General features: G+C 45.6%; 1 protein-coding gene across 4 annotated transcripts; it reads left to right on the forward strand.

The window, feature by feature from the left end:
• The first annotated feature begins 4,116 nt into the window (after window positions 1–4,116).
• SEC24C (SEC24 homolog C, COPII coat complex component) lies at window positions 4,117–25,914 on the forward strand. 4 transcript variants are annotated; one of them, XM_042241070.2, is made up of 24 exons: window positions 4,117–5,121; window positions 5,910–6,109; window positions 9,087–9,222; window positions 14,424–14,599; window positions 14,811–15,176; window positions 15,476–15,612; window positions 16,845–16,913; window positions 18,203–18,314; window positions 18,534–18,661; window positions 19,781–19,919; window positions 20,122–20,237; window positions 20,411–20,535; window positions 20,692–20,883; window positions 21,090–21,183; window positions 21,398–21,514; window positions 21,854–22,024; window positions 22,516–22,612; window positions 22,706–22,851; window positions 23,077–23,215; window positions 23,355–23,473; window positions 23,577–23,756; window positions 24,019–24,210; window positions 24,444–24,533; window positions 24,682–25,914. In XM_042241070.2, exons 2-24 carry the CDS (start codon window positions 5,938–5,940, stop codon window positions 24,820–24,822), a joined length of 3,354 nt encoding a protein of 1,117 aa, XP_042097004.1. In that variant the 5' UTR covers window positions 4,117–5,121; window positions 5,910–5,937; the 3' UTR covers window positions 24,823–25,914. The 4 variants fall into 4 exon arrangements, with proteins under 4 accessions (XP_042097004.1, XP_011960734.1, XP_060262636.1 ...); XM_012105344.5 differs by having other exon boundaries at window positions 4,117–4,182; XM_060406653.1 differs by lacking the exon at window positions 16,845–16,913.
• The last annotated feature ends 96 nt before the right edge of the window (window positions 25,915–26,010 follow it).

The following is a 26,010-nucleotide window of genomic DNA, read 5'->3' on the forward strand; positions in this document are numbered from 1 at the left end:
CCAACTCCCTACCTAAAGAATTAATCCTTCCTTCCTCTGGGCAAAAAATGTAGCTTGTTTATATGTCTGTTATTGTAGTTTTCAGCCAATATTAGCTTGTTTATATACCTGTCTCCCTAGGTTGTGAGAGTCTTGAAGGCAGGGACTGTGTGCAACAGCCAATCAATAGCCCACAGAGCAATGACTGATTTAACAGGTGCTCAATGTTTGCTGAAATAAATTACCTTCTACAATACATAGTTGGTCATGGAAAGGTGGGTATAGATAGCTGTGCCTAAACATGTCAACCCATGTTAATAACACAATATTTACTTATTTTTAGGTTTCCATTACATTAATATCTCTATATTAATATTATGATGCTGTAATTATTAAAAGCTACAGTTCCTGGAATAGGTGCTCTGCTAGCCTGCTAAATGCTGTTTGCCTTGGTGTATGATGTAGTCATGAAAAGCTCTTGGAATTTAGTCAGAATTGGACTTGTATTCTTGTTATATTATTTCTTAGCTGCGTGACCTTGGGCAGTCACTTGACCTCATCAGTAAAAAGAGTATCTAAATATCCATTCATTCACTATTCAAACATTTATTGAGTATTAGCTAGTAATACCGGAGAAGGCAATGGCAACCCACTCCAGTACTCTTGCCTGGAAAATCCCATGGGCGGAGGAGCCTGGTAGACTGCAGTCCATGGAGTCACTAAGATGCAACTGAGTGTCTTCACTTTCACTTTTCACTTTCATGCATTGGAGAAGGAAATGGCAACCCACTCCAGTGTTCTTGCCCGGAGAATCCCAGGGACGGGGGAGCCTGGTGGGCTGCCGTCTATGGGGTTGCACAGAGTCGGACACGGCTGAAGTGACTTAGCAGCAGCAGCAGCATCTAGTAATACGTGTAAGCCATTGTGCCATACCACTGGCTTTCAATTACCTCTACACATTGAAATCACCTGGAAAACTCTGAAAGCTACTGGTTCCTTAAACTAGAACTGTGTATAGGATTAGATGATGTATAATGGCATTTTACATAGTATATAAATTTATATATTATACACACACACACACACTCAGGCTCCTCAACCTTGCTGCTGCTGCTGCTAAGTCGCTTCAGTCGTGTCCGACTCTGTGTGACCCCATGGACGGCAGCCCACCAGGCTCCCCCGTCCCTGGGATTCTCCAGGCAAGAACACTGGAGTGGGTTGCCATTGCCTTCTCCAATGCATGAAAGTGAAAAGTGAAAGTGAAGTCGTTCAGTGGTGTCCAACTCTTTGCGACCCCAGGGACTGTGGCCTGCCAGGCTCCTCCGTCCGTGGGACTTTCCAGGCAAGAGTACTGGAGTGGGGTGCCTGCTCCATCCTCAACCTTAGGGATTCTAATTTTACTGGCCAGTTTTAAAAGCACTCCAGGTGATTCTAATGTGCATCCAAGACTGAGAACCAGAGTAGGGATACAGAAACCAATGAAATGCAACGTATCAGTGTGTATTCTCAAAAAAACTGACTTTAGGACTGCTCTGGTGGTCCAGTGGCTATGACTCTGTGCACCAATGCAGGGTGCCTGCTTTGATCCCTGGTCAGGGAACTAGATCCTACATGCTACAGCAAAGAGCTGGCATAGCCAAATAAAATTAATTTTAAAAAGAGAAACTATGAATTTAAACTCTACTACTTACTAGGAGTGCATTAAGCAAGACAGAAGATACCTACTTTCCTATGCGTGAGCATACATGTTAGGACCGGAAAGATGGTGAACTATGTCTGGGCAGGGCGAAGCCACAGGAAACTCTGGTGGAGGTCCGTAGCGGTAGCGGTCCTGATGTGCAAATCGGTCGTCTGACCCAGGTATAGGGGCGAAAGACTAATTGAACCATTTAGTAGCTGGCTCCCTCTGAAGTTTCCCTCAGGATAGCTGGCGCTCTTGCACAAACCATGCAGTTTTATCCAGTAAAGCAAATTATTAGAGGTCTTGGGGCTGAAACGATCTCAACCTATTCTCTGACTTTAAATGGGTAAGAAGCCCGGCTGGCTGGTGTGGAGCTGGGCGTGGAATGCGACTGCCTAGTGAGCCACTTCTGGTAAACAGTGGCGCTGGTAAACAGAACTGGTGCTGGGGGATGAACTGAATGCCAGGTTAATGAACCCATGGGTTCAGTGGGATAAATGATGTGGCAATTGCTCAACAAATGTTAGCTAAATTTCACAAATTACTAATCCAGACTAGTGGGTCTTAAATCTTCAGTGTGCAGTGGAATTATCTAGAGGGTCATGGCTTGCTGGGCCCCACTTGCAGAATTTCTGATTCAGTATGCCTTGGATGGGCCTGAAATTTGTGTTTCTAACAGGTTCCCAGGTGAAACTGACACTGTTGACACCAAGATCACAGATTGAGAAACAAACTGTGATTTGACTCCATTATAAACTCCTGAGGACAGAAAAAATCTTGCTGTTTTCTAAAATATGCTCAACGACTAATACAGCTTCCAGCAAACACTAAAAGCGCAATTTTTAAAATGAGTGAACCATTTTGTGCCTCAGAATAACTAATATTTACTGCACAATATGAGAGCAAGAACCACCCCCCCACACACACATTGGTCATTAAATTCATTTAATTTTTTTCCCCTTTAAATGAAAGATTAATGAACAAGATGATAGCAAGAACTTTTCTACCCCATTGGTCATAAAACTCTTAATTTAACATTTTTTTCCCTTTTAAATGCTTCCACCAGTGCTCTTTTCCCTCATTTCTTTTATTAAAATTTTTTATTCTGAAATGAATTGTACATAATACATATGTACTATTTTAAAATAACAATAAATATCCATGTGAATGTTAAGAAATAGAACACTGTTAGTATTACTGATGCTCTATTATGTTCCTCCAAATTATACTTTTTCCTTCCCCAAAGGTAACCAACAGACTGAAATTTGTGAAAGAGTGCGCCAGAGAATTCTTTTTCTTTATAGCTTTATCACGTGTATATAATTACAAAACGATAGTTTAAATTGGCCAAAAGCTTTTGTTTGTTCACTGCTGTATTCCCAGAACCAAGAACCTGGCCTGATACACAACAATGCTTAAAAAATAATTATGAAATGAAAAGATTATTGAAAGGATTAAATGTAGTTACGTATGTTTTTAAAACTCCCACAAATATTATCTAAATTATTGTTATTCATTAAACAGGGTAATAATCATTTCACGAACTGTAGCTCTTCTTTTAGGCTGGGGGCATTCTTACAAATCATCAGCCTCTGGCAGAGCTCTGCATCTAAACCTAGGCGCTATATAAAAATGGTTAATAATGAAAAAAAAGTTAATAAGGGCTTCCCTTTACTGAGCACTTACTATGGTGCCAGGCAATGTGTGACTTAATTCCATCCTCTCAACAAGTTACTACAATGGCATTCCTCTTTTCTCCATTTTACAAATGAAAGAAACTGAGGCCGAGATTAAATTACCCAAGTTAGGGAACTGCAGGGACAGAACTTGAATACATGCTGCCTAAAAGCGAAACTGCTACCCTTTAAAGTCTAAGGGCTTCAGCAACTCCCTGGTGGTTCACTGATTAGAACGCTTGAATTTTCACAGCCCAAGGGCACGGGGTTGGATCCCTGGTCAGGGAACTAACATCCCGTCAGCCACATGGCCCGGCCAGAGGAAGTAAATGTACAAAAAGTATACTATATCAGAATAATCATAATTTTTTAAAATCCCCAAGCCAAAAAACATTATACTTTCCATTCCGCAAGTCTTATGACCGGCAAAGGTCATGGGTGAGAGAACCTCCCAGACGGAAATCAAAGGGGCCAGGGGTCAGCAGGAAGTCGCCACAAGACTTTGACTAAAATGCCATTGGAAGGAGAGTTACTAAAGAAAGTTCAGTCGCATTTCGGTTTGGGGTGGGACCATAAAGTTACCACGACATCTCAGAGGGGGAAAAAAAAAGGAAATACATAAAAATCCTCAGAAGCCCCCGCAAACGGCCATCACAGAAAGGAAACTAGGGCGTGCGCGGAATCCGGGTTCCTCGGCGCGTGCCTACTGCAGACGTGGCAGAAGGAGGGGCCTTGGAGCGTGGGGGGTGGAACTTCCGGGGGCGACGCGCCGGCCCCCTCGGAACCGGAAGTGGAGCCTGGGAGCCTTGACGTTAGGAACGAAGTCGAACCTGGATCTGGAGCCGGGTGAGGAGTGGCTTCGGGAGGTTGGTGGGTAGGAAAGCAGAGGAGATGCCGGGGTATCACTGGCCAGGTCGGCGTCCTGTTTGCCAAGGAAGAGAGAGGCTCGGGGGCGGAGCCCGGGGAGAGACCCTCACCTCATGCATCCACAATCCAGAATCAGTCCTAGACCCTCCTTTTCTCCTGGCCCAGATTCCGGCTCCCGCTTCCTGTCCGGAGCCTGTTGAAGGGCGCAAGACGCTCGATCTTCTACTTAGAGCAACAGTCTTCTCATTGTGGCCCGAGAAGCTTGTTTGGTTTCTTGGTCTTGATCCTCGGCACTCCCAGCCTCCACAGCTCGACTACTTTCAGAGTTCTAGGGAAGCTTGCCCCGCCCCCTGGGTTGTCACCCTTGACTGTCCACGCAGAGTGAAGTCGAAACTTGAGCCTGACTCCAAACTCTTGTGTGTGTTTGAGGGAACTATTTCCTCCCATCCCCACCCCCACACCGACTTCAGGAAGATAAACGGGAGGGGGACATCCGTCAAGCCTAATGTTATGACCTGTGCAAGGTTCAGGATTTGGAAGAATAGCTCCTGAGATGGCTTTGAATTTAAAAAGTTCTAGTGCAAGAGCAGCTCAGCTTTTCTGTAGTTAAGGTTGCCCTTCCTAGCACAGGCGAGAGGCCCATTGTTCCACTGCAGCACCTATGAGCTCTTTTGCTTCCTGGGTTCCTTCTGTAGGCTAGTTGGAGTGATCAGGTTGTGTTGAGTAGATGTGATCAGATAGTCCTGTTCTTGGAAGGATCCTGGAAAGACCCTCCAATTCACTCCTCTATTGTTGGGCAAGATTGTAATAATTTTGGACGTGGCCTAGATTCATGACAAGCCTATTAGGAGAGCAGAAAGAGTTGGAGAAGTGCCTTGAGATTTGGAATAATTACAGTCCCTCTGCTTGAAGGATAAGGTGAATGATCTTTTCCCATGAAATCTAACTTTGCTATTGATCTTTGAACTGTTTCTCTGGGTTATTGTGTGAGGTTTTTGTGCCAGACCTGCACTCAGTTCTAATCTGGTACATTGCTAGAGTTTTCAGCTGTCCTTTACATTTAGTGATTTTAATGCTTCAGTACTAAGGTCCATACACTCTTTTGGTGGGAAGACTGAGGATGGAGTAAGCACTTGATTTACTGCAGTTTAGCCTAAGAATGTCATTTTTCTAAATGGTCACTCTAAAATTTGTCTTCTGAGGGGGAGGGGATTTAGTTGATCTGTTTTAGACATGCAGTTTGAGTGATTAAAAATGACTAGCACACTGCAGGGTATTCAGTTTTGTGGAAGGAATGGATGCTAGAGTGAATGAACAGAAAGTGGGAACATTGTTTCATTTACCTGTACTATCACAATAGTTCATCAGTGGCAGGACTCCTTATATGACTAGACACTAGAAATCATACCACTAGGGAATGGAGGCTGCTGCTCCATTCCACTGGGCCTGTCTGAAGTTGAAATTTATACCCTCTTGGCAGTGACAAAGCATAGGGTTCAGAGTAACAAAATCCTTACTTTGAGGAGGCAGTCTGTCTACTGTCTGGGGAAGAAAATTACAAAGATCCTGTAATAGTGTGAGAATGATTAGGCTGATCACTGCCTGATAAGGTCAGTCCGTTTCTAGCTCTATTTCCTACTGTGAATAGTGCTTTCACTTTAGAAAGTTGATTTTGACTAATTTCTGTCTTCTCTCCCATCTAATAGGTGAGACCAAGTCGGGGATGCTCTCATAATGAACGTTAACCAGTCAGCTCCACCTGTGCCGCCATTTGGGCAGCCCCAGCCCGTCTATGCAGGGTATCATCAATCCAGCTATGGTGGGCAACCAGGGTCCACAGCCGCCCCCACTCCCTATGGAGCCTACAATGGCCCAGTACCAGGCTATCAGCAAACCCCTCCCCCAGGTATGTTTCCGAGCTTCCTTTGAGCTAAGGAAGGGAATTAGTAATCTTCAGGTTGGGTGGTATTGCCCTACTTAAGCTGCCTAAAGGGTTGTGGTGACTGGGATTGAGGAACATGAATCTGGCTCTTGGTCACTGAGAGTCCTGTGGGCAGTCTGCCCTTTCCTGTTTTTATATAAGGTGACTGTGTCTTTAAAACATCTAGTAGGGTGTCCCATCTTCCAGGTTCAATGGCAGTTTACTTCATGTTGGTGTCACCCTGTGCAGCCTCACCTGGCTGAATTGTTCACAGCTGGATGGAAGGACTGTGGTCATAGTTCCTCCAGAGCCAGTGATAATTTCTCTCATCGGACTTGTGGGTCTATCTATACATGACTGTGGGACATAGGGATAAAAAGTATGATGTTTGTATGCCTGGGTTTTGGTGCTTCTCATATCTTTTTGGTGATAGCATTCCTTTTCCTTTGAGTTTCTTCAGCTTCTTAGATGTTGTTTAATATCAGGGAAATTAAAGGAGACTGGTTGTCCTTAGGGTCAGTGTTTGGCTTTTATATTACATTTTTCATGAAGTGGAGCTCGTAACCTGTGGGTTATTCATAGGGGGCAAAAGAAGATGGTTGACAGTAGCTCTTTGGTTAGGTGAAAGGGAAAGTGTTAGTTGCTCTTTGCGACCCCATATACTGTAGCCCGCCAAGCCTGTCAGACTCCTCCGTCCATGGGATTTTCCAAGCAAGAATACTGGAGTAGGTTGCCATTTCCTTTACACCTCCCACATTGCAGGCAGACTCTTTGCAGACCCACATTGCAGGTTAGGGTTAGGGTTTGGGCCTTAGGGTATGCCAGATGCTTTATGCTTTTTAAGAGAGTTAATTCCATCATGAGATATGTGAAAAAGAAGGCACTAAAGAGGCACAGGTAAAATTTGAGAAATGAATGAAGTTATTACCTTTTTAAATTTTGCCATGTGGCATGTGAGATCTTGGTACCCCAACCGGGAATCAAACCCATGCTCCCTGCAGTGGAAGCTCAGAGTCGTAACCACTGGACCACCAGGGAAGTCCCAAAGTTGTTACCATTTTTGTGATGACTTTGGGGGGGAAAATATATTTTTTTGGAGTGATGAGATTAGGTCTCAGGGCTTTGGAAGAGCCTTACTCTGGGTTGGGACTTTGGCAGGACAGAGTCCACGTCTGATTTGCCAAGCTGTGGCTTATCAAGATGGAGCTGGCATTGCCCCAAGAAGAAGCTCTGTTATTGAGAGGAAAACATACCTGGCTCTGTGATGGCTAGTGAGCAGGCCAGTGAATGGCTAGTGAATTCAGATTAATATGATTAATATGAACCTGCAGGCAGGTTCTGTAGTGTCTAATCTCTACTGAGGGCAGAACAAAAGAAAAACAGTGGTTTGAACAGGGGTCAGCAGCATTTCCAAAGTGATATGCCAAGTAACTAATGGCTTTCTTTCTGCATTTCATATGGGAAGGATGATTAGCAGTCATGCTGCTGCTAAGTCACTTCAGTCATGTCCGACTCTGTGCAATCCCATAGACGGCAGCCCACCAGGTTCTGCCATCCCTGGGATTCTCCAGGCAAGATTACTGGAGTGGGTTGCCATTTCCTTCTCCAATGCATGAAAGAGAAAAGTGAAAGTGAAGTCGCTCAGTCATGTCCAACTCTTAGCAACCCCATGGACTGCAGCCTACCAGGCTCCTCCATCCATGGATTTTCCAGGCAAGAGTACTGGAGTGGGGTGCCATTGCCTTCTCCAGATTAGCAGTCATAGAAGTAGCTTTGATGGCAGCTCTGGTGAGCAGAACACGCGTAGTGCAGCTTTTGTGAAGACATAAGCGACAGCAGTAACTGGAGGCCAGGAGACCTGTCCTGAGGGCTTCCCAGGTGCACTAATGATAAAGAACCCGCCTGCCAATGCAGGAAACACAAGAGACCTGGGTTTGATCCCTGGGTCAGGAAGATCCCCCGGAAAAGGGCATGGCATCCCACTCCAGTATTCATGCCTAGAGAATCGTCATGAACAGAGGAGCCTGACGGATTACAGTCCATACGGTCGCACAGAGTTGGGGACAACTGAATTGACTTAGCACACATGTACAACCTGTCCTGACTGAATAATTGGGCAGAAACAAAGTCTCCGACCCATGGGAACACTTCCCTGAGCCATGTACTATTGGGAGTGTCAGCATTTAGAAGTGGATGAAAAGAAGGTGCTTAGGATCTGTAGAATATATGAGGAAGAGGCTGGCAGAATAGTCTCTCTAAGGGGCGCCTTTCTTTCTTTTTTTTTTTTAAAGAATTAAAACAATTGTTTATTTACTTGGCTACATTGGGTTTTCATTGCGTCATGTGGGATCTTTCATTGCAACACGTGGATTTCTCTAGTTGTGATGCAGGAGCTTAGTTGCTCTGTGGCATATGGGATCTTAGTTCCTCCACCAGGGATTGAACCTCCAGCCCCTGCATTGCAAGGTGGATTCTTAACTACTGGACCACCAGGGAAGTCCCAACGGTTATGTCTTTACAACCTAGTTCAGCATGTTCTTGGTCATCTGCTAAGCCGCCTTCCTCGCATATGTTCTGAGTTTCTGAGTTCTAGGATGGAATCTTTTCCTTAAAAGAGTTGATGTTTTGTCTAGGGTAAGAATATTAGACCGTCCTGGATTGAGTGAGGGTGTCTAGTGATCACAGGAAAGCTTTTCATTTTTGTGGCTCTGGCTACAGCTTCACTAGTAGTATACCTATTACACCTGTTTAAGAGAGTGAAAACTCTCTGGCTGGGCATCCATGTTCAGAATTTCTTGTAACTGGAGTTGCATCCTGATGGTGTCCTTTTCATTGCCAAGCTATGATATTATACTTGTGATATTGCAGTGAAGGTTGGAGCTTATTGATCCTTGCTTTGCATTCCTTGCTCAAGGTGGAGGAGAAATTTCCTAATTTCTTAGCTTCTCTTCATTACCCTCAGGTGTTTCAAGAGCCCCAGCTTCTTCAGGGGCACCTCCAGCCTCGACAGCACAGGGCCCTTGTGGCCAGACTGCATATGGCCAGTTTGGCCAAGGAGATGTACAGAATGGACCAAGCTCCGGTGTTCAGATGCAGAGGTATGTACTTGGGTCAACCTAAAATTGGTCTGATGAGACTGGAAGGATTAGGAATGTATGAGGGCCTATTTTACTTTTCTTTTTTTTTTCCCTTTGTTTTTCTCTTGGATTCCTTTTCCTCTTCCCTTCATCTTTTTGTAATTCGTTTCCCTTCTTCCAGATTAGAGATGCTGCTGCTGCGCCTCTGTGGATTATTGACTCATTTAAGCACCTGTGTTGTTTGGCATATTCTTTCCATTTCTGTGAACTTGAGTTTTTTCCTTGACTAGACATATCTTAAATAATTGTTATGGTCCTTCAGAACCTACCCTAAGGAAGAAACAGGAAGAAGGAACCTTAGGATTATTTATGTCTCTTTTGACTTCCCCTTTCCCTCTAGAACAGGAACTTAGTAGGATTTATTGGTTAATTTGGGTGTGATCAGTCATGAAAAGAAAGATTGCAAAGGAAAACTACATAAATGATGAAAACTTTGGTGGTGTGTGACCCGATAAACCCTTGTCTCTGTGTGGAAGTCCATTAAAGAAGGGCAGTCATCTCTGTTGGAATGCTGTTTGTATTTTGGTAAACAAAGAATGAAGCATAACTGTGGTAGGATGTGTAGTAGTGGAAGAGTTGCTTTCTGACATTTTTATTAGGTGTCCAGAATATACATTTTTAGCATCAAATGTAAGCCCAGAGGACTGAGCCTTGGAGCTTACCAACTTATAAAAGGCATTCAGAGTAGGGGCCATCAAAATGCAATGAGAAAGACCAGTAGTGAGGTAGGTTAGCCAGGGTGTCATAGCATCCTGAAATTAGGTAAAGTAAGTATTTTAGGAAGTCAAGAGAGTAATCAGGTGTGTCACTTGCTGCTGAAAGGTGAGATGTAGACCAAGAATTGACCATTGGGTTTGACATCATTGACAAATGTAGTTTCAGTGGAGATATGAAGGCAGCTGTCTAGTTGGAGCAGGTGAAAGAATTTCAGCTGGGAAGTGGATTAATGTAACCTAAAACCCTTCTGCTATAAATGTCTAGAAAGGGGAGAGGAAATAGAAACAAAATTTTTTTTTTTCAAATCCATAATCAAGCTTCAAGGAAAGTTAAATCCTCAAGTGCCAGATAACAAGTGGGAACTGAAAATCAGAGTGGTAAGTTGATATTGTGGCTGCCTGTGCAAAGGGTGGAAATTATCTTGAGGACCTAGGGGCTTAAGTTTAAGCAGGTAACTTGGGCATTTCTGAGCTGAGGTTTAGAACTGAAATCTTGTTTATGAAATCTGGACTTAGGCTACACTTCAGTAAACAGGTAAACTAGAAAAAAAAAAATCTGTACACTGGCAGAGGGAGATAATAAGGAGTCCTGATTCTCCCAGGCTGGCTGAGGATAAGTTAGCAGGGGAGTCGGGGGCGGGGTGTTTTTGAACTGCATGTGAACACCAGGGATCATTTGGGGTGGTGAAAATGTTCTAAAATTGGATTCTGGTGATGGTTGCACAACTCTTTAAATTTACTAAAAATCATTGAATTGTGCACTTAAAAGGAGTGAATTTAATGATTTGGAAATTACAACTTAAACTTAAAAAAAAAACTTTGATACTGGGCAGCAGTATCATTGGAGTACCCTCCAGAAGCAAGTCAAATGCTAAACAACCACTCTAACTCAATTCAGGGATTTCTCAAAGGAAAAAAAAAAAGATTAGACTATGAGAGGAGAGCAGATAGTAGGCTATTACATTGATTAAGGGACTGTAACTGTCAATATAGGATTATGTACCTACCTAAGAGAAGGCAAATAAAGGTGTTTTCAGAGACTGGTAGTTTACCCTGTATGGGCCCTGGCTGAGAAAAGTACCAGGGAATAGACTAGGGGGAAAAAAGGAAAAAGAACCTAGAAAGAAAGATCTTTTAAAAGAGATATGAATAGTAATTAAAGAAGTAGAGATAGAGACTTCCCTAGCGGCCCAGTGGTTAGGACTCCTCATTTCCAATGCAGGGGACTTGGGTTTGATCCCTGAAGGGGGAACTAAGATTCCACAAGCTGCATGGTGTGGCCAAAGGGGAAAAAAAAGCATAGACCAATTTTTTCCTAATGTTTGACTAAAAGATAAAAGCTTGAGGGGGATGTGAGGTTTTAGGGCAATTTTATTTGATTGTATTTTTAAAATCCAATCCAATTACATCTCAGTTCATTGAGATGTAATTCATATACCATGACCATTTAAAGTGCACAAATTTAATGATTTTAAGTATATTCACAGATATGTGCAACCATCACTATCGTCCGTTTTAGTACATTTTCATCACCTCAGGAAGACACACAATATCCTTTATCTGAGGAGCTATCCCTATTCAGCTTTTCCTTAAATCCCTCACTCCCCCAACCGTAAACAACCACTAATCTACTTTCTGTCCCTATAGACTTCCCTATTCTGGATATTTCATATTAATAGAATCCTATATATTTTGTAACTGATTTCTTTCACTTAACATAATGTTTCCAGTGTTTATTTATGTTGTAGCATGTATCAGTACTTCATTCTTTTTATTACAGTATTTCATTATATGATTATACCACTACATGTTCTTTATCCATTTATCTGTTGATGGACATTTGGGTTGTTTTCACTAATAGTTGGTTATTTTTTGAGATATTTGTATGTTTTTGTGCTGATGGGAATGATCAAGGAGAAAGACATTGAATGGGAAGTACTTTGGAAAGAAAAGTTCCAGAATGGAAAAAGATATTTACACATAAAGTAGATAAAAACATAAAATAGTGTCCAGAATATGTAAAGAACTCCTACTAGTCAATAAGAAAGAGTCAGTTCAGTTGAAAAAATAATAAACAAAATCCGGAATAGTATTTTATGAAGGAAGGGATACTAATGGCCAAAGAACAAATTAAAAAGCGGTTCAACCTCATAAATGAAGAAAAAAGTAAACGTTAAAAACCACAGCAGAATTATCCTATGTATCGATCAGATTGGCAAAATTAAAAAGCTACTAGTACTGAATATTGCTGAGCATATGGATTATCAGGAACTCTCCTCATCTGCTGGTGGTCAGATGCAAATCAGTACAACTACCATGGGAAAATAACTTGGAATTATCTGTTAAAATTAAAGATATCATATCATATAAACCAGTAATTAAACTCATAGCTGTATGCCTTAGAAAAAGCCCAGGTATGTATAAGTTAAATATATGATTTAACATAGTAACATTATTATTGATAATATCCCAAACTTAGAAAACCTTCAATATCCGTCTGTAGTAAAATGCTTAGGTAAATCGTGGCCTATTTATTTAATGGAATAACATTTTGTGATGAAAGAGAATGCTAAATGCAGCAGCATAGGTGAATTCATAAACATGTGGTTGAACAAAAGAAGCAAAACTCAAAGTACGTATGATGTGATACTGTTTAACAAAAGTTTGAAAACCTGACATAACTGAATTATAGTTTTAAAGACAAGGGAACAATTTTTAGAAAGTTGGGAAAGTAGTTATCTTTGGGAGAAAGGGGGCTTCCCTAGTAGCTCAGCTGGTAAAGAATCTGCCTGCAATGTGGGAGACCTGAGTTTGATCCCTGGGTTGGGAAGATCCCCTGGAGAAGGGAACGGCTGCCCACTCCAGTACTCTGGCCTGGAGAATTCCGTGGACTGTACAGCCCATGGGGTCACAAAGAGTCGGGGACAATCCTGAGCGACTTTCACTTTTGGGAGAAAGGAAAGGGTTGTGAGGAGAGGCACACAGGGCCTTTGGTGTATTCCATTTCTTGACTGGCCTTTAGGTTACAGGGGTGTTTGTGTTATTCAGCAGTACACATATGTTTTATGTATCTTTTTCTATTTATGTTACATTTCACAATTTTAAAGTACACTGGACTAAGAATTGGGCCTGGACCTGGGTTCTAGTTCTAGTTTAGCCTGCTACTTTTATCCTTAGTGTTTTAGTTTTCCATCTGCTCGGTTCTCTTCATTAATTTGCTGTAAGAATTAAAGCATTTAGAGATGCTTTGTAAACTATAAAGCTGTGTGCAGATAAGGTATGAGTTTATATGATAGAATACCAGTAGGCAGTTGAGAGTATTATCCATATTAATAGAGTAGTACCATGGAATACAATTGTTCTGGCAAGGATTTGTAAGCATCTGCCATGGGCTAACAGTATGTTTGCTGCTATGGAAGGCAAAAACTGCAAAACCCAGCAAAGAGCTTAGGGAGGTAAGTTTCACTAGCATAATGCCCTGAAAATGCTAGTTGAATGAACAAATGAAAAGTGAAACTGCAGGACCAGTAGAAGCTGACCAAACATAATAAAGTTCCAGTTATTTAGAAAGACAAAATAAACAGGAAGTATAAATCAGGATTTCAGTGTAATAGGCTACTATGATGAAGAATTTGATTCATTCTTGAAATCCCAGAAGGAGCTTGTTATGTACAATAATCTATGCTGTAGATTTCTGCAGTAATATTACTGTAAACCACTGGTGCAATGGCTAGTTGGTATGCAGTGATATTACACTGATGCTGTGTTTGTATTTTAATGTGGCAGGTGGTACCATGGGAGTGTCCAGCGCAGTTATTCAAGTAATGAGACTTTGCTGGATAGACTCAGCTAGCAGGCTGCCTGGCTTATATCCTCTGTGTCTAGCCCTTAACTCTGGTGAGATAGCATCATCTTTCTCCTTAGTAGAGAATTCCAAACTTAGCTCACCAGCTCTTCTGATCTTAAGAGATTTCTAATACCTTTCCCAGGATTAAGTGATCCTTTGGTTTAAAGGTTAAACAATCAAACTGCATTTGTTCAAGCCCACATTTATTAAGCTTCTGCTGTGTTAATGCTTCTGTGCACCTTTAATTTCGACTTCTTCAGTGCTTTTGAATATAGAACCGAAGTGGCTTGTCAACAAAGGATTAAGGCAGAGGAGGTGATACTCTAACTACCAGGGTAAATACTGTTTGATCTGAGGGTGCTTGGCACGTGTTTTTGGAGTGAACCTAATGGAAAACAAGGTTTGCCCTGAATAATCACAGTGTAGATTATGAGGAACGTGATTTATTCACAAATATATAAAAATATGAAGCCATATAAGAGCCCAGATGAGAGTAAGATGCTGTAAAACAGTATTGTTTCCCATATAATGTGGGGCTCCTGTCAACTTGGAAGGGATTCCTGGCCCACTAGAAGCTTCTGCTTTCCATCTCTTCACAGGCTCCCTGGGTCTCAGCCGTTTGCGTCTGCCCCATTGGCCCCTGTGGTCAGTCAGCCAGCTGTGCTTCAGCCCTATGGGCCTCCCCCGACAAGTGCACAGGTGACTGCTCAGCTGGCCGGAATGCAGATCAGTGGTGCTGTGGCCCCAGCCCCTCCCGCTTCGGGGCTGGGCTATGGTGAGTACCTATGACCATAGGAATACTGTTTCCTTTTTAGAGGCATCTGTCTCTGGGGTATACCTGGATCCCTTTTATTTCTTTTATGTATTCCTCTAAGCCCCAGCAGATGGGACAAGTCATTCCTGCCCCTCGGGTGGAAAGGAAAGTGGTTTGCTGAACAAGGAGGCAGAATGACTGGGGTTCTGACTCTACTTCTTCTACTTCTCAGGCCCGCCAACATCACTGGCCTCAGCCTCAGGAAGTTTCCCTAATTCTGGTCTGTATGGCTCCTATCCTCAGGGCCAAGCTCCTCCCCTTGGCCAGGGTCATCCGGGGGCCCAGCCTCCCCAGCGATCTGTCCCACCACAGGCCTCCAGCTTCACATCCCCCGCCTCAGGGGGTCCTCGGATGCCTTCGATGACTGGTCCACTCTTGCCTGGACAGAGTTTTGGGGGGCCCCCAGTGAGCCAGCCCAACCATGTGTCCTCACCTCCTCCTCAAGCTCTGCCCCCTGGTACCCAAATGACTGGGCCCCCAGGACCACCACCACCTATGCACTCCTCCCAGCAGCCAGGCTATCAGCTGCAGCAAAATGGTGAGTTTTTCCCAAGGACTACCTAGGAGCCAAAAGCTTCAGCTATTCAGGTGTTTTCATTGTTGTTGTTATTTGCTTCTGGTATTACTTGCTAAGTGGTGAACTAGATAGACAGCTTCAGGGTATTATTACTAAGATGTGGGGTTTATAAGATTTTTTTTTTCTCACAGTTCAGATAACAAATGGTTATTACTGTACCTCTCAATTCTGTGTTTATAATAGGAGTCTAGTCATTTCCGTGAGGCCTTAAGAGATAGGGAAGGAATATTTTGTTCATCAACCTTGCACTTGTCTCCCAGGTTCCTTTGGACCAGCCAGGGGCCCTCAGTCCAATTATGGAAGTCCCTACCCAGGAGCAGCCACTTTTGGCAGTCAGCCTGGGCCTCCTCAACCATTGCCTCCTAAGCGCCTGGACCCTGACGCCATCCCGAGCCCTGTAAGTAGATACTTATGTGGTCCTGGGGAAGGAGCTTGTGGCTATCAGATAAGTGAGTCAACCTAGATGAGATGTTTGCCTAGCCTTTTCTGATTATTTTTCCCTTTTGTTCGTCATGTTGCAGGTGTAGAGCCTACGTGTAATTTTTGACTCTCTAAATAGAACTTGACGTTCCAGAAGTATTTTAGGGGTATTTTTACTTTATAGCTGGGCAGGAAAGGAAGGGAAGCCAGGAGTGATCAGCAGTGTCATAGAGCTCTGGGTTGCTGTCACCACTGGACAGAGCCTGGAAGCCTCTGCTCTTTTGTGGAGTACTGGCTGTGTCCAGGTCTTGTCCTCTTAGATCTAGTAGGATAGCATAGCAGTCTTCTTAATGGTTAGAGCTGGCGGGGAATCTCTGGTGTTATTGATGAGAAAAGGAAAGCCTCTCTGGACTCTTTCTGCCTCTACTTGGATAGTGTTTTAGGAGAAAGCCTTCGATACTTTTGCTTGCTAGTCTTCTGCTGTGTGGATGGAGAAAAGTGATCTACAATTTCAAGGGCAATGTGGGGAAGTTCCTTCTCCCAGGAAGAAGGTGAATCTTACCCTTAGAGCCATCAGAATGCTCAGACCTTCCTCATCATACTCAAGAGTAGAGGCTGATATGGTATTCCCAAGTGGAGGCCACTGTCTAGTTCTGTCTGCAACATTTGCTATGTCAGTTGCCTCACCATGCTTAGCCATTGTCATATTCCATCCTGTTCTCTTCCCTCTTCCTTTGGGGAACCATCATGGTGAGGGACCCAGCTGGCTAAGGGGGACCCTAGAGGATGAAGCAGTGCCTCTTTCCTTTTTCCTCTTTTAGTGAGAAGGAGCATCTGGTTGGATGTGAGGGGAGGCTTCTTTCAGTGTAAGAGTAGTTCTTACATGGGAGGCTTGGCCTTTTGGAGGGAACATCCCTCTTCTTCCTTCTTAAAATTTCTCCCATTCAGCCCCTCCATATAACCCCTCTTGCCTCCTGTTTGCCCCCTTCCTTATCTTTCTACATCATAGGCTAAGCCATTAAAGGCTCTTTTTTGGCCCAGAAAAATTTGGAATTTATGATCGAGAGGGGGCCTGATTTCAGCAGTAGGAGCTGGGCTCCAGCTGTTCATGTCTAACTCATCAGGGCTGAGAGAAGTAACATCTGCTTCTTGTTCTTTTGTCTCCCTCCCTGTATTCCCCTGCTGCCTTTATTATTAAAACACTAAAAGCAACTCAATGAGCTGCCTCCTCAGCAGAAAACCAGGCACAGAATAGACCCTGATGCCATTCCTAGTCCAGTAAGTGCAGGGGGTGGGTGTGTGTGTGTGATCCCTGTGTTAAATCACCCGTGCATGCCTATGACCTCATCTTCACCTCATCCACCATGTCCATCCCTCTCCATCCTCTTCCCTTAGTCCTTCTAGACCCTTGCTTTTACAAGCTAGAAGGATATGCATGCCTCAAGTCACCATATAATGAAGTAGCACGCTGTTAGCAGTGCCTTTAAGTATGGGATGGTAGAAGGTCAGGCTCGAAGGGCGGGATCAAGTAGCTTGTTAAGCTTTGGTTTTAGCCCTGCTGGTTCCTCCAGGAGCCTGCCTGTGACATATGATGGAAGAGGACAAAACAGTAGATCCTTCCCTTTTGGGTTTGATTTGTCTACTGCTTGTTGCAGAGAAACATGGGTAGGTGGCTACTAATGTACAAGTCTGGGAAACTGGCATTTCTTACAGGGAAAGGGACTGCTGGTTTGGGAAAGTGTGGGTCACTTTCTCATCTGGAGAGTCTGTTTGACTCTGATATATTTCTAAGCTTCAGCTCTTTATTCTATGGGACACAGAGTCTTATTTTCCCTTTACTTTTTCTGGTTTTACCAAACCCATCTTGAAGTAACTGACAAAGGTTATCAGTCTGCACAAAGATCTGATCACCAGCTTTGCAATATCTCTTTTTTTTTCCTTCGCTGGGTCTGTCAAAATGTGGGGGACTGAGGATTGGGCTATAAGATCCTCTTCTCCCATGTTTACACGCTGATGCTTACCTGAAAATAAGGCAGCATCTGCTTCCTCACCTTGCCTGATCATTTCTGGCTGTGTAATCCTCTCCTCACCCTGTCCCTTCTGCTCTCATTGAGTGTAGAGTCATTCCAGGTAGATTTCATTTTTACATGGTTACTGTTGTCTGTGTTCCTGCTCTTGGGGAGAGAAGGGGAGGGGAAGCCTCGATGTGGGAGGGAAGTGGAATCTGACCATGTCTGAAGGCTTGTGATTAGAGCTGGAGCTTTCCTGGAGTAGGTATTGTAACAGGGTGATCACTGTTTATTGGGGGTCAGGGCGATTCATAAAGAAGCCCTTTCTCAGTGTTGCCCATGCAGCAGGTTGCTGCTGACTATAGAGTGGAAGATTGGCATTACTGCATTTTATATGATCTCCAAAAGGAGAGCAGGCCTGGTGCATGAGGTGTGTTCCTTGGCAAATTCTTAGTTTCTGTGCTGCAGCTCCAGCCTTTCTTTCTCCTGCCTCTGGGACGTGGTACTCCCTTCTCCCTTTTCATCTGTCGCTTCATTCATTTCACTTCTTCCCTACAGATTCAGGTTATTGAAGATGACAGGAACAACCGGGGTTCAGAGCCATTTGTTACTGGAGTACGGGGCCAGGTGCCACCCTTAGTCACCACCAACTTCCTGGTGAAAGACCAAGGTGAGAAGGGCAATAACTCCTCCCTGCAGGACTTTTTCTCCAGCATTATCAGCTTATGGATGGGGCTCTTGTCAGAGACCAGTCCCTCATTGGTCTCTAGGGGGAAAGAGCCACCGTCACCTCTAGCATCTGTTGGGGTGATGGGGTGTGTCAGCAATGGTGAGCTGGTGTCTGGAGTGATTCTGTGATCTGACTCAGCTTTTCCATCCCCTCCTTCAGGAAATGCAAGTCCCCGGTACATTCGATGCACATCCTATAACATCCCTTGCACCTCTGACATGGCTAAGCAGGCTCAGGTGCCGCTGGCAGCTGTCATCAAGCCGCTGGCAAGGCTGCCCCCAGAGGAGGTGAGTCAGGGACAGACTAGAGTATAATAAGAGGGAGGAAGTGAGGGGGAGCGAGGATAAGACTTCTTCCTAGATGTGATTCTGGCAGTCACAGTGGATGAAGGCTTGGTTGGTCGGGAGGGGAGCGTATCATCAATAGCTTTCTATCCCAGGGCCCATGCCTGAAGAGGGTGATAGGGAGGAAAGCAAAAGCCCAAGAAATTCCTGGATGGAGCAGAGTTCACACGTGAAACACATTTTGAAAAGAGTCAAGGCCAACTTGTAGGGGAGAAGACAGCTGGAGGCAGGAGCCTCCTGTAGCACGGTCATCACCTGGTGATGAGAGGCACGTCACTCTGGTTTTTCTTGTACTCTGTCCTGTCATCCCAGGTAGGTTAGAAATATTAGGACAGCATATTAAGAAACAGAATCCAGGGGTCCTTTTACCTGGTTTGGGCTATAATCTGTCACCCAATACCTGGAATCAGGATGAAAAGAGAGAGTGCTTGGAGCTGCTGCTGCCATGCCGTGGTGTATATACACTTGTGTTCATGCCTTAATGAACTTGGGGGGGTGGATTTCTCTATAACTGGACATTCAGGGCTCACCTTACATCCTGCTTCTTTGTCTTGTTCTGTCTTTTTCTCTTTCTCTTTTCCTGAGTCTCAGTGAGGGTGGCTGGACACTTGCCTGCTGGTCTCTTTATCTGTAGGGTAACATCTGCCTGGGGTGTCAGTAGGTATCACAGAAATCCAGGGATTGGGGAGGACAAGTGTCACAAATACTTGGGTAGGAAAGGAAGCAGGAACGAAGGGGATTGAAGATTGGGCCAGAAATGAGAATCCTGGGTAATCTTTGACTTTCTCCTCATGTGCCCACGTCAGCCCCTGGCTTGTTTGGGCCAGTTCCATTGTTGCTCTTCTCTTTCAAGAAGTGAAGTTCTAGAGGTAAGGAGTAAGGAGAGGGACTATAGTCCTTAGACCGTTAGGGACATTTGTCCTCATTCCCCTTCTCTCTGCTCCCTCCGCAGGCAGACTGTCTGAGCCATGTTCTTCTCCCTCCAGGTTGTTCCTCCTCATCTGTTCCCACATATCACTGTAGCTTCCTTCTGTGTCTGAGCCCCTTCCCTTTGCTCCTTAGGCTTCACCGTATGTTGTCGACCATGGGGAGTCTGGCCCTTTGCGCTGCAATCGTTGCAAAGCATACATGTGCCCCTTTATGCAGTTCGTTGAGGGAGGGAGACGCTTCCAGTGCTGCTTCTGCAGCTGTATCAACGATGGTACGTTCACAGAGGCTGGGGCTGGGGGATCCTGACTGCATCTTCATTACTCTCTTTCTAGTTAGATAGATGAGGCTCCATTGTTTAGGAGATGGGGACGTGAAGTGCCTCTGGGGCTGTGGGGCATTAGAGTGAGCTCAGCCAGGACCAGACGAGGACCGAAAGCGGACCCATGAGTAACACTCTGGCCTACTCCCCACAGTTCCTCCCCAGTATTTTCAACACCTGGATCATACCGGCAAGCGTGTGGATGCTTATGACCGTCCTGAGCTGTCCCTGGGCTCTTATGAATTCTTGGCCACTGTAGATTACTGCAAGGTGAGGGAGGGGAGCATGGGGAGGAGCAGTGGGTGAAGGACAATGAGACAGCTGAGACTTGCTGTGGTCATTTCCTTCACCCTGTCACTGTCCCCTTGGATGTTGGCTTATCTCTAGTCAACTGACCTGCTTACTGCTAGCCCTCTCCCCTCCAACATTTCCTTCTTTTGCAGAACAATAAGTTCCCCATCCCTCCTGCCTTCATCTTTATGATTGATGTCTCCTACAATGCCATCAGGAGTGGTCTTGTCAGGCTCCTCTGTGAGGAGCTCAAGTCACTGTTAGACTTTTTGCCTAGGTGAGAGTTAGGGGCCAAGGTATCCTAGGGATGATCATGGCTGGGGAGGGGGCGCAAGGGTGGGTGGTTGGGATAACTCAGCATGTGGATCCTGACGTCATGCAGTTGCCTGGTGGAGAAGGTGGCAAGTCTGGGTAACAACATCCCTTTCTGCAGGGAGGGCGGGGCAGAAGAGTCAGCAATCCGCGTTGGCTTTGTCACCTATAATAAGGTGCTCCACTTCTACAATGTGAAGAGCTCATTGGCCCAGCCACAGATGATGGTTGTATCTGATGTGGGTGACATGTTTGTGCCACTGCTGGATGGCTTCCTGGTCAATGTCAGCGAGTCTCGGGCAGTCATCACCAGGTAAGAGTCAGATTGTGGGGGAAGAGAGTCAGATTGTGGGGGTAAAGTAAGGTGGAGGGCAAGGTACAACCACAGAAAGCCAGTGATAGACACAGGCTATGCCTCAGGAGTTCTCAGAGTCTGGGGGCCAGATGACTTTTTGGGGGAATTGAGGGATCTGAAATTTGGATAGAGTTTTGATTGCCTCCCATCACCTATCTCTTAAGCTTATTGGATCAGATTCCAGAAATGTTTGCAGACACAAGGGAGACGGAGACAGTATTTGCCCCAGTGATTCAGGCTGGGATGGAGGCTCTGAAGGTAAGGCGAGAGTCCTGGGCAGCCGCCTGTGTGACACTTTCTTCTGAGCATCTTACCTCTGGGATACAACCCCTGTTTCTTTAGTGACTGGTGACTGTCCAGTGAGTCAGCTTGTCTGACATAGTTGGCACTGAATAAATGACAAGGGACGGGATGAATGAATAATGGATGAATAAAGGAAAGAATGGACCAGTAGATCTCTCTCCTCTTCTAGGCTGCTGAGTGTGCAGGGAAGCTCTTTCTATTCCACACCTCCCTGCCCATTGCAGAGGCCCCAGGGAAACTGAAGAACAGAGACGACAGGAAGTTGATCAACACAGACAAGGAGAAGGTGTGGGACTGGGAGCTGGGGGGAGGACTTCACATCACAGAGGAACGTGCTGTCTCTTTACAGTGCAATACTCTAAACTTTCTCAAGGGGCTACTGGGACGAGATCCTCTGTCCTTTCATATCTGTGGCTGCCAGCCTTCTCCACCGCTCCCACACCTCTCTACCCCATCTCATCCCAAAGCCCTTGGTAGACTTTTTAAAGAGAATGTTCTACTACTATTGCAAACTGTAATGCAGCTCTGAAGTCTTACGTGTCCTCGAATAATAGCCCATATTATATACATAGTTCTCAAACAGGGTGGAACTCAGGTCTCAATACCTTCTTCTGTTCCTGCCTAGACTCTGTTCCAGCCTCAGTCAGGTGCCTATCAGACCCTGGCCAAAGAGTGTGTGGCCCAAGGCTGCTGCGTAGACCTCTTCCTCTTCCCTAACCAGTATGTGGATGTGGCCACCCTCTCTGTTGTACCCCAGCTCACTGGTGGCTCTGTCTATAAATACGCTTGCTTTCAGGTACGGCACGGGACTCTGGGTGGCACGTGGAGGCAGGACTGGAATGCCTGCCTACAAGTGGAGTGGCTCCTTAGCTACTGACTCATTGATAGGAATATCATTGAGAAGACCACACAATGTGAAGAAGAGTGTAGCGAAGAGGAGCACGGGGCTTGAAATGAGCCCCGGGTTGATATTCTGGCTCTACCACTTGGCCGCTATATGACCTAGGATAAATTACTTATTTTCTGCTTTGTTTCTTCATCTATAAAATGGGATTTTAAAGTAGTTTTTAAGTAGGGTTTGTCATCAGGATTAAGTGAGCACATGTAAAGCACTTAATGTAGTACTGGGCATGTAATAAGTGCTTAAAAGCTTAAATAATAACATCGTTATTATTACCTTTACCTTATTGTCATTACGATTCTGCAGGCTTGTAGAGTGGAGAGGGTACAGGGATTGTTGGTGGGTTGTATGTAGTAGGTGATGTGACTCTGGGCCTGGGGATGCAGGTGGAGAACGACCAGGAACGGTTCCTGAGTGACTTGCGTCGGGACGTCCAGAAGGTTGTTGGCTTTGATGCTGTGATGCGGGTCCGGACAAGCACTGGTCAGTTCTGGTTGGAGATGAGCAGTTGAGCGTGGGCCCTCAGTCTGTGCACCTGTCATATCATTAACCGTGTCCCCATCCATGTGGCCTCAGGTATCCGTGCTGTAGATTTCTTTGGGGCTTTCTACATGAGCAACACCACAGATGTGGAGCTGGCTGGGCTGGATGGGGACAAGACGGTGACTGTGGAGTTCAAGCATGACGATCGGCTCAACGAAGAGAATGGAGCCCTCCTGCAGGTGCTGGACAGGAGGCAGGGGTCGGGGAAGAAGTGTCAGCGGTCACGTCACTGGATTTAAGTAGGCTGTAGGGAAGGGGGTGAGGGGTGCGCAGAGAGGACTAGAAGAGGCTGGAGAAGGCGTGGCTCCCATCTTTCTTCTAGCTTCATAAAATAGCAAACAGGAGGTGTCTTGAGGGTCTTGGTGAGGGAGGGGTGTGAGTTGCCCCTCTCACTCTCCCCGTAGTGTGCCCTGCTCTACACCAGCTGTGCAGGGCAGCGACGGCTCCGCATCCACAACCTGGCTCTCAACTGCTGCACTCAGCTGGCTGATCTGTACCGAAACTGTGAGACTGACACGCTCATCAACTACATGGCCAAGTTTGGTGAGGGCAGAGGCCAGGCAGAGTGGGATCGGGGCTGAGGATGGACAGCAGTCCAGCATTCCTGGGTGGCTGTGATGGTGGGAAGGCACCCGTGATGGAGTGGCTGACCAGTGACTATGCTGTCTCCTTTCCCATCCAGCATACAGGGGGGTCCTAAGCAGCCCTGTGAAGACTGTTCGCGACACTCTCATCACTCAGTGTGCCCAGATCTTGGCCTGTTACAGAAAGAACTGTGCCAGCCCCTCCTCTGCGGGACAGGTGGGGCAAGCTTGTTGGTGGAGAAGGTATTGGGATACACCTTTGCATTGGGAGGGATTTCTCATGATCATGATCACTGACTTTGTTTTGATAACTCCCTTAGTTGATCCTTCCTGAGTGCATGAAGCTCCTCCCTGTTTATCTGAACTGCGTATTGAAGAGTGAGGTCCTGCAGCCTGGAGCTGAAGTCACTACTGATGACCGTGCCTACGTCCGGCAGCTGGTCACCTCCATGGACGTGGCTGAGACCAATGTCTTCTTCTATCCTCGGCTCCTACCATTGGTGCGACTGAATGCTGGAGTGTGAGACACTGTACCGAGAAAGGGGCATCATAGGAGGAGGAAGGGAAGGATTAATATTGTCTGTATCTGACGCTAATACATTTTTACCTATATTATCTGATGTAATATTTTCATACTGAGAGTTACTCAGGTGCTTAGTTTTCAGAAATTTTGTGTGTATGGGGGTGCAGGATGGGCAGGTGCAGGTGGGCAAACGAGTCTTAAAGTCATTGGTAACCCTTTGCCCTCTTCCTTTTGTCCAGACAAAGTCTCCCATTGAGAATACCACTGAACCACCAGCAGTCCGAGCATCTGAAGAGCGTCTAAGCAATGGGGATATATATCTGCTGGAGAACGGGCTCAACCTCTTCCTCTGGGTGGGAGCGAGTGTCCAGCAGGGTGTTGTCCAGAGCGTCTTCGGCGTCTCCTCCTTCAGTCAGATCACCAGTGGCCTGGTGAGGGCAGGGCGTCAAGGAGAGTGTGGGTGTGGAAGAAGCTTCCTGATAAGAGTAGAAGCCAGTAAAGTTAGTGTGCTCATTCTCTTAAGTAGCAGGGGACACTGAGAGGGAGGGTGCTGTCATTCTTCACAGGCTTCCATATTTCAGATAATGCATAAATCTGTGCTGCCCCATCTTGTCTACTGGATTCAGCGTACCTTACCATAAGGATATTGAATTTTGTGTTTCAGAGTGTTCTGCCAGTTCTGGATAATCTGCTGTCTAAGAAGGTGCGAGGCCTCATTGATAGTTTGAGGGCACAGAGATCGCGATACATGAAGGTAACAGAGATCCGAACCTGCATTTCTTACCTTGTCAAGTCCTCACTCTGAAGGCGGGGTGGGAGAGTGAGCACCTAGATAATGGGATTTCGGGGCATATGGTTAATTCTCTTCAGCCCTGCATCATGACCCTGTATTCTGACTATAGCTTATTGTGGTGAAACAAGAGGACAAGCTGGAGATGCTATTCAAACACTTCCTGGTGGAAGACAAGAGCCTGAGCGGGGGAGCGTCCTATGTGGACTTTCTCTGTCACATGCACAAGGAGATTCGACAGCTGCTGAGCTAGAGCACGTGGGTAACCAGCACAAGGTCCAGGCCAGCTTCCGGAAAGTGCCCAGGACAGCAGAGAAACTGGGACAGTTCCATATCTTATATGTCATGTAAGCTGACCTCAGTCTCTTTGTGGGGAGGGGGAGGTATAAGGAGACACCTTCTTTCTGGGCTCAAGTATCCTACCACTCTGTCATGTCCTGCTGTTGGAAGGTGCCCCTATCCCCTCACTTTATCCTCCTTTTCCTGCTAATCCTGTCGTAATGAATGTAGTTTCTCAGTTCACTGTATATGATTTGGTGTTGGGGGATTTGAAGCCACCCAGACCCTGGCAATATTATGTGTCCCTTTGGACCAGCCTCCAAGAAGCGAAGGGCAGGTGGGATGGCACGGAGATCCCAGGGGGTTACTACGGCGGGGAGGGGCTGCTAATTCAGCTCATTGTCATCAATGACTTCCTATATTAGGGAAAACATACATACAGGTGCACGAGAGCTGGGCTGTAGGCCATAGATGGTAGATGGTAGGTGGTCAGTCTTCTTGGGCCTGGAAGTCAACAGCCAACTCAAAGTGACTGAGGGTGGTTGATTAGCTTTCTTGCTCTGCTTCCACTGCTCTTTCTCCTGCAATGACCGATGATCCCTTGGTGGACAGAGACACATTATCAGAAATGAATGAGCCTGGGAACAGTTGCAAAGTATATTGAGACCTAGGAGAGGTATTAGCCTCCATTCCAGCCAGAGCAGCCCCAACACTGGATGGTTCTGTAGGGAGCCTGGTCATCAACTTGCAATACCTCACAGAGCCAGCCTATGTACCACTCTGAGCTTCCGCTGGAAACACTGCTCTCCAAGCTGCTGGGGAGAGAGGCAGAAGTGGCTAGTCTCTCCTGCTAGGACACCACTCAGGCTTTGGTATTGACAGAGTGGCTGACAGTTATCTTCCAACCCGACCTGGCTGGGGCAGGACAAGGGCTAGGCTTGATGGTGGCCAGGCTTGCCTGCTCACAGCCTGGGATGCCCCTGCTCTGGACCTCTCATTTCTCTTCATTGGTTTATTTTTCAATGCATCTTTAATTTGTAAAGAAATAAAAATAAATTAAGATGTATCCAGAAGCGTCATTTTTATCTGCCACGTATCACTTTCCCTCCAGTCCTTCCTGCCAGGACTAGCGGCTCTCGGGAAGTGGCCGGCTGAGCTGGCC

The sequence above is a fragment of the Ovis aries genome, chromosome 25, assembly GCF_016772045.2.
Source record: "Ovis aries strain OAR_USU_Benz2616 breed Rambouillet chromosome 25, ARS-UI_Ramb_v3.0, whole genome shotgun sequence".
Classification (NCBI taxonomy): Eukaryota; Metazoa; Chordata; class Mammalia; order Artiodactyla; family Bovidae; genus Ovis; species Ovis aries.

Excerpts from the sequence above, each read along its gene's own strand:
- SEC24C (XM_042241070.2), top strand. The coding sequence starts at position 5,938 with ATGAACGTTAACCAGTCAGCTCCACCTGTGCCGCCATTTGGGCAGCCC. Across the intron at positions 18,315-18,533 it reads CTTCCTGGTGAAAGACCAAG|GAAATGCAAGTCCCCGGTAC; the intron begins GTGAGAAGGGCA and ends CCCCTCCTTCAG. Across the intron at positions 24,534-24,681 it reads AGAGATCGCGATACATGAAG|CTTATTGTGGTGAAACAAGA; the intron begins GTAACAGAGATC and ends TTCTGACTATAG.